The sequence below is a fragment of the Salmo salar genome, chromosome ssa05 (assembly GCF_905237065.1).
Source record: "Salmo salar chromosome ssa05, Ssal_v3.1, whole genome shotgun sequence".
Lineage (NCBI taxonomy): Eukaryota > Metazoa > Chordata > Actinopteri > Salmoniformes > Salmonidae > Salmo > Salmo salar.
In genome coordinates, this window is record NC_059446.1 from 35069810 (window position 1) to 35077647 (window position 7838).

At 40.7% G+C, this 7838-nt stretch overlaps 1 protein-coding gene across 4 annotated transcripts; it reads right to left on the reverse strand.

Annotated features, from left to right (window-relative positions):
* Positions 1-262: 262 nt before the first annotated feature.
* LOC106604711 (protein YIF1A) lies at positions 263-7412 on the reverse strand. 4 transcript variants are annotated; one of them, XM_014199648.2, is made up of 10 exons: positions 7352-7395; positions 6954-6996; positions 6403-6511; positions 4533-4777; positions 2505-2609; positions 1978-2056; positions 1799-1856; positions 1465-1620; positions 1250-1343; positions 263-1101 (listed from the first exon to the last, which is right to left on the reverse strand). In XM_014199648.2, the coding sequence occupies exons 4-10, from the start codon at positions 4698-4700 to the stop codon at positions 943-945; spliced, it is 819 nt and encodes a 272-aa protein (XP_014055123.1). In that variant the 5' UTR covers positions 4701-4777; positions 6403-6511; positions 6954-6996; positions 7352-7395; the 3' UTR covers positions 263-942. The 4 variants fall into 4 exon arrangements, with proteins under 4 accessions (XP_014055123.1, XP_014055121.1, XP_014055124.1 ...); XM_014199646.2 differs by lacking the exon at positions 6403-6511 and having other exon boundaries at positions 7352-7412; XM_014199649.2 differs by lacking the exon at positions 7352-7395 and having other exon boundaries at positions 6954-7299.
* Positions 7413-7838: the final 426 nt, after the last annotated feature.

Sequence of the window (7838 nt, forward strand, 5' to 3'; positions counted from 1 at the left end):
AATGTTTATTTACAATGGACGGCCTACCCCAGCCAAACCCTAACGACGCTGGGCCAATTGTGCGCTGCCCTATGGGACTCCCAATCACAGCCGGTTGTGATACAGCCTGGAATCAAACCAGGGTCTGTAGTGACACCTCTAGCACTGTGATGCAGTGCCTTAGACCGCTGCGTCACTCGGGAGCCCCTAAGTTCAGGATGATCCAACTGAGCGACAGACATTTTTTCCTTTTCATCATTACATTCAGTTAAAATGACAGAGACATGGTTAAAATTCTATTTTATTTTTACAACAAAAAATATATATATTTTTGAATTGTTCATGCTCGACAAAGTTTAGATAAATAATAAAAAGGAGGGATTACCAGAGAAGGCTAAAATGCAGAAGAGGGCACTGTTAGCACATCCTCCAAGTAACCCCTCCTCTCCCCTGTTACTATTCCCCAGGTCAATGCTGTAAATTTGTGTGTTCTCAGTCAACTTACCTCGTAAAATAAAAAAGTAGCTCAATCATTTTCCATTTAACCACATTGCAACATTTCTGGTAAGCCCAAATGGACAACATACACAGGAAACTTTAGAGGAAGAACTGGAGTGTGACATCAAAGGTTTATCATAACCATAATTTCATGAATACAAAGCCCTTCTTTATAAATAAGGTAGCCAAAAATTACTGTCTGTAAAACACTCATTGTGACAAGTGATGTCTTGCATACAAAAGTCTCACCTACAGAAGTAAAAAATAAAATGTTATTTTTAAGCTTTAACCCACAAGCTGAACACAAGATACAGCTCGATATCCATCATCCTGTTTTCCCTGGCAGATGAGCTGGTATGTAGGTAAATGACACTCGCAAGAGCCACGTTTGTAGAAAGCATCAAAATGTTTTAGTTTTTTTAAAGTTCAATACCAATGGCCCTCAGGGTCAGACCCCGTACCAGGTCACCTGACCAGATGTGAGGTGAGCCAGTAGATAATGATTGGCTGAAAGGTTGCGGTGGCCACGGTGATGTACAGACGGAGTCTTGGTTTGGCTGTCGCCCCAGCCCCCATGGAGTCATGGGAGAGAGACGACAGAATCTTCATTTTGAGAGAGCGGACCTGATGGGGTGATGAAAATGCTGTTTACTCTTAAAGTTTAAAGTAAAATAAACGAATTAAACCATGTCAACTTGCCTACTATCTTGCATTAAGCATGCATTACTAGGTAAGACAATATCTGAAACAGTTCGAGTTCTGAAGTACTTACAATGAAAAACATAAGAGCACAAGATGACCAGGTGAGAGCCACGAAGTACCCATCACTGCCAAACAGCAGACCACCCAGCACTGTGAAAATCATCCTAAAACAAAGAATCATCATGCTAAAAAAACAGAGGTATCGCAGTAATGTGTGAATAAATGTAACAACGTGAGGTAAAAAAATATATATCTTACAGAATGTAGATCTATTGGAGCCCTTACCCAACATATTTGTATCCACTGTAGGCAAAGAGGTCAAAAATGGATAGGTCAGAGTGAACAGAGAGAATGTAGAGACACAGCAACATGACCAAGACCTCTATGACTACCCACACCAAAGCAGTGCTGGCACACAGACCAAGGACCTCTGGACTGAACCTGCCATTGAAGAAGAGACAATAATAATGAGGGAAGAACTTCAGTTTGTTGATTCATTTACAAATAGAGACAAATACTGTGTTAATGAAATGAATACATTGCATCTGTAACATTACAGAAATCATATATTTGCTTGGCCATGTCTGTACAGTTGTAAAGAAAAAGTAGTTGAAGTAACCTCTTTTGAATGCCAAGGGCCATCCCAGCTAGCAAAATGTAGGTGATGAAAGCCATTGCTGAAAAACAATACAGTAATAATAAACAAAACAATTCAAAGTGTGTATTCCAATTCAAAAGATTCCGTCATGAAGGATGAATGATATTAAACATCTTTCTGATATCATAAAATTAACTTACAAGGTATGTAAAGGTCGGGTGCATTCACATCATGCCTGGGTGTGAGAGGAGTGTCTCTGTGGTAACGAACTTCCCAGTCCTATTGACATTACAATATGTGCAATAAATTTACACCTCATAGAAAAGCCATATAGTTTTTGCTGAACCTAACATTTAAAATCAGGTCGCAGAATGTCTAACAATTTCTCTAAATCTGAGTATGGAACATGTGTGGAAACTGATCAGGCTTGTTAATATAAAACATTGATGAAACACAAATGCAGCGGTCCTTTTTACATCTGTAATCTTCTGTGTGACATCAACATCAAAACACACAAGTGCTAGCCGAGTGATTATCTTGTTTGGAGGCCTGACTATTTGATCGGCGCAAGAGAACATGAGACGAGACGAAGGTGGAACGCCGAGACTTTCTCCATGACCTTGACACACCAGTGTGTGCTACAGTGCTGTTGGGTATCATACTCTGTGGAACATCAAGTGTAAGGACGTGATATGGTGTGTTTGGTGTAATAAAACGACTTCATTACCTGATGTGTGTACGGGAACATGAGGAGCAGTAGTTTCTTCATTACATACTTGGAATCGACGGCAAAGAAGTACTTCAGCTTGTTCACAGACACGTACCTGCTGATCTGAAGAGAGAGATTGCGCAAATTAATTTCTCTGTCAAGAGCATCAAGAGACGGACAGAGAAATGTTTCATAATGCTAAGGAACAAATCAACAGTGGGCTCCATCAGGCACAAACTGAGCCAAAGTAACAGATGCAGGCCAGCTCTAGAACTCATGTGGCTACCTCATGCACGGCTAACCCTAACAATCCTATCTTTATCCATATCTGGCTGAAGCATTTTCCTAAAACCTCATCCCGAGTTGATCTGAAAGGATCCTTCGGAAAGTATTTCAGACCCCTTGACTTTTTCCACATTTTGTTAGGTGACAGCGTTATTCTAAAATTGATTTAAAAAAATAAAAAAAGTTTCTCCCTCAATCAATCTACACACAATACCCCATATTGACAAAGCAAAAACTGTTTAGAAATTTCCGCTAATTTATTAAAAATAAAAAAGGTAAATATCACATTTACATAATTATTCAGACCCTTTACTCAGTACTTTGTCGAAGCACCTTTGGCAGCGATTTCAACCGCGAGTCTTCTTGGGTATGACGCTACAAGCTTGGCAAACATCCATTTGTGAATTCTCTCTCATTCTTCTCTGCAGATCCTCTCAAGTTCTGTCAGGTTGGATGGGGAGCGTTGGTGCACAGCTATTTTCAGGTCTCTCCTAAGATGTTCGATCAGGTTCAAGTCCAGGCTCTGGCTGGGTGACTCAAGGACACTTAGAGAGACTTGTCCCGAAGCCACTCCTTCGATGTCTTGGCTGTGTGCTTAGGGTTATTGTCCTGTTGGAAGGTGAACCTTAACCTGCTCAGGGCCTCAGACTGGGGTGTTCATCAACGATCTCTGTACTTTGTATATTTGCCTCGATCCTGACTAGTCTCCCAGTCCCTGCCACTGAAAAACATTCCCACAGCATGATACTGCCACCATGCTTCATCGTAGGGACGGTGCCAGGTTTCCTCCTTATGTGATGCTTGGCATTCAGGCCAAGGAGTTCAATCTTGGTTTAATCAGACCAGAGAATCTTGTTTCTCATGGCCAGAGTCCTTTAGATGCCTTTTGGCAAACTCCTAGCAGGCGGTCATGTACCTTTTACTGAGGAGTGGCTTCCATCTGGCCACTCTACCAAAAAAGCCTGACTGGTGGAGTGCAGCAGAGATGGTTGTCTTTCTGGAAGGTTCTCCCATCTCCAGAGGAACTCTGGAGCTCTGTCAGAGGGACCATCGGGTTCTTGGTCACCTCCCTGACCAAGGCCCTTGTCCCCCGATTGCTCAGTTTGGATGGGTGGCCAGCTCTAGGAAGAGTCTTGGTGGTTCCAAACTTCTTCCATTTAAGAATGATGGAGGCCACTGTGTTCTTGGGGATCTTCAATGCTGCAGACATTGGTTGCATACTTCCCCAGATCTGTGCCTCGACACATTCCTGTCTCAGAGATTTAGGGACAATTCCTTCGATCTCACGGCTTGGTTTTTGCTCTGACATGCACTGTCAACTGTGGGACCTTATATAGACAGATGTGTGCCTTTCCAAATCATGTCCAATCAATTGAATTTATCACAGGTGGACACCAATGAAGTTGTAGAAACATCAAGGATGATCAATGGAAACAGGATACACCTGAGCTCAATTTCGAGTCCCATAGCAAAGGGTCTGAATACTTATGAAAATAAGGTATATGTTTTTTTTTTTTTATAAATTAGCAAAACATTTGTTTTCACTTTGTCATTATGGGGTATTGTGTGTAGATTGCTGAGGAAATTGTTTCATTTCATCCATTTTAGAATATGGGTGTAAGGTAACAAAATGTGGGAAAAGTGGTCTGAATACTTTCCGAAGGCACTGTACGTGCAGCAACTCTAGTGCATTCAGCTGCTAGTTTTTTGGAATGTAGCCATCGTCCTAATGAAAATGAGACCAGCCTCTGATTCTCTCACCTCCTTGTTAACAATATCCTTTCCCTGGTTGGCCAGGGAAGAGCCATACATCATGGCTGCACTGGCCATTGGGTCAGCAAACAGGTTGTTGACCCCAGCATCCCCTGGTCCTCCAACTGGAGCCCCTCCCATGTTGTATCCAGGAGTGTAATAACCCTGATTGTTCATTGGTGGCGCTGCAGAACTGGTATCTTCAAAAAGGAGAGGGTCCCTGGTGTGGGGACCTGCACGAGCTCTTGGCTTTACTACAGAGGGATGAAATGAGATGGAGATTTGTCCCTCTGTAGTATTGTATGACGTCATATCAGAAATATTTTGTATTGATAATGTGAAAAATGACTTCATACACTATCTGTCAAAGGTTTGGACACATACTCATTCAAGGGTTTTTCTTTATTTTTTTACCATGTTCTACATTGTAGAATAATAGTGAAGACATCAAAACTATGAAATAACACATATGGAATCATGTAACCAAAAAAAAAGTGTTATAAAATGTATTTTGATTTGTTTATTTGAGATTCTTCAAAGTAGCCACCCTTTGCCTTGACAGCTATGCACATGCTTGGCATTCTCTCATCCAGCTTCGTGAGGTAGTCACCTGGAATGCATTTCAATTAACAGGTGTGCCTTGTTAATTTGTGGAATTTCTTTCCTTAATGTGTTTGAGCCAATCAGTTGTGTTGTGACAAGGTAGGGGTGGTATACAGAAGATAGCCCTATTTGGTAAAAGACAAAGTCCAGATTATGGCAAGAACAGCTCAAATAAGCAAAGAGAAATGACAGTCCATCATTACTTCGAGACATGAAGGTCAGTCAATCCGGAATATTTCAAGAACTTTGAAAGTTTCTTCAAGTGTAGTCACAAAGACGATCAAGCAGTATGATGAAAGTTCATTAGAGTTACCAGGCACAGAAACTGCAGCCCAAATAAATGTGTCAGAGCTCAAGTAACAGACACATCTCAACATCAACTGTTCATAGACTTTGTGAATCAGGCCTTTATGGTAAAATTGCTGCAAATTAACCACTACTAAAGGACACCAATAAGAAGAAGAGACTTGCTTGGGCCAAGAAACATGAGCAATGGACATTAGACCAGTGGAAATGTGTCCTTTGGTCTGGATTCCAAATTTGAGATTTTTGGATCCAAAATGTCTTTAAGACGCGGTGTGGGTGAACGGATGATCTCCGCATGTGTATTTCCCACCGTAAAGCATGGAGGAGGTGGTGTTATGGTGTGTGGGTGCTTTGCTGGTGACACTGTCTGATTTACTTAGCCATCTGGTTAAGTGTGCCTTGAATTCTAACACAGAATTCTGCAGCGATACGCCATACCATCTGGTTTGCGCTCAGTGGGACTATAATTTGTTTTTCAACAGAACAATAACCCAACACACCTCCAGGCTGTGTAAGGGCTATTTGACCAAGAAGGAGAGTGATGGAGTGCTGCATCCGATGACCTGGCCTCCACAATCCCCCGACCTCAACCATATTGAGATGGTTTGGGATGAGTCGGACTGCAGTGTGACGGAAAAGCAGCCAACGAGTGCTCAGCATATGTGTGAACTCCTTCAAGAGTGTTGGAAAAGCGTTCCAGGTGAAGCTGGTTGAGAGAATGCCAAGAGTGTGCAAAGCTGTCATCAAGGCAAAGGGTGGCTATTTGATTTGTTTAACACTTTTTTGGTTTCTACATGATTCCATGTGTTATTTCATAGTCGATGTCTTCACTATTATTCCACAATGTATAAACGTTCTCTTATATGGAGGCGGAGTTGACTTTTGATGACTGGTTTCTGGATCTGTTAGCAACAACATTTTGTCACCATAAATCGATTCTTATAAAGACGTACATTTTGAACACGCTTACCTGTAATTATGTTTGTCCTGTACAACTGCGGTCCTTCCGCGAGGTGCTGAAATTCATACTTTTAACTTTCTGCGAATACAACCGACATTTTCCTCGTTGCTCATACTACCTAAACAGAGATTAAATTGTTTCAGTGCAATCCGGGATCATTGGGACGTCAACGGAAAAAAAGAAAATCGGTGGTTGTATTCGCTACAAGTTTGTATTTTAAGTATTAATTTCGGCACCCCGCGGAAGGAATGCACGTGTACAGAACAAACAGATACCGTTAAGCGTTTTCAGAATCGACTGATGGTGACTCAATGTTGTTGCTAGCAAATTCCGCGACCAGTCATGAAAACCCAACTCAGCATCCATATAAGACAATGGAGTTGAGCCGGGGTTCCTCAACTATGGTGGAGCACGACAATACTGAGTCCCAAAGCAATTATGAGATTCAAAAAGAGTGACAATAATGAGTATTCAACCTGTAGCATGATGCAATGACAGCCTTGCTTGCCTAACTCTAGCTAGTTCCAGAGAACATTTTAGCTGTAACTAACGTTACTTACCACTTGCTCTGTAACCATGATGTGGAAGGTCCATTGTAAACAGCTGTTCAAAAATAGAAACACAATATTCTGGTTTGATAACGACCTGCAACGCTCCTTCATACGTTGCTGGATCTTCACATCCAGTAACGTTAATTAACTAGCTATTTTCAATGCTGTACACTAATGTCACTAGCTAGCAAGCTATAGCTGTTTTCTCTTGCTAATGTGTGCTAGCTAACTGAGAGATGGTTCGTTTTTGCCACCATTTCTGTGAGAACAATCGACAGTTAATTAACGTAGAATAACATATTTCAACGTACACAATTATATTTAAAAATATATATATAATAACACTATGACCTAGTTACTCATGGAATAAAATATAAACTATATAAAAAGTCCAATCTTACACCTACCTACGTAGGCTGGTGCTTCGTGGAACCCGCCCCTTTTACTTTACCTTAACCTATTATTGGTTTCCTTCTCTGCCTGCGTGGCAGCGTGGATAACCATTTGGCTAATTGGAATCCTTGGGACGTCCCAACTCTGACGTTAACCCTTGTTGAAGTTAACATCTAAAATACTTAGGGTAAAATATAATTATTTATTTCAGAAATTCTGACATTGATAAAGTTTAAGTATATTTCATTCAACTGCTAATAATATTAGGTCAATGTCATATTCGCAAATGCAAATTGATCATTCAAAACCTAATTTGTGATGAATTTGAATTTCAACAACATGGCACTACTTTAACTAAAATTAAAAACAAAAAGGCAATTAAAACTTGTTGTATTATTAATGAATATTATTTGTTTGTTTAGGATTCCTGGCAATATAAATAGTTTGCATGTATGTTTGTTTTCATGTGACTATTCCTCTTTTGTTTGATATTTGTTTGTT

Coding starts and splice junctions, on each gene's coding strand:
- LOC106604711 (XM_014199646.2), bottom strand. CDS start 6,987: ATGGACCTTCCACATCATGGTTACAGAGCAAGTG. Junction 1,857..1,977: donor ACCCGACCTTTACATACCTT/GTAAGTTAATTT, acceptor ATTGTTTTTCAG/CAATGGCTTTCATCACCTAC. Junction 1,621..1,798: donor GCCCTTGGCATTCAAAAGAG/GTTACTTCAACT, acceptor CTTCAATGGCAG/GTTCAGTCCAGAGGTCCTTG.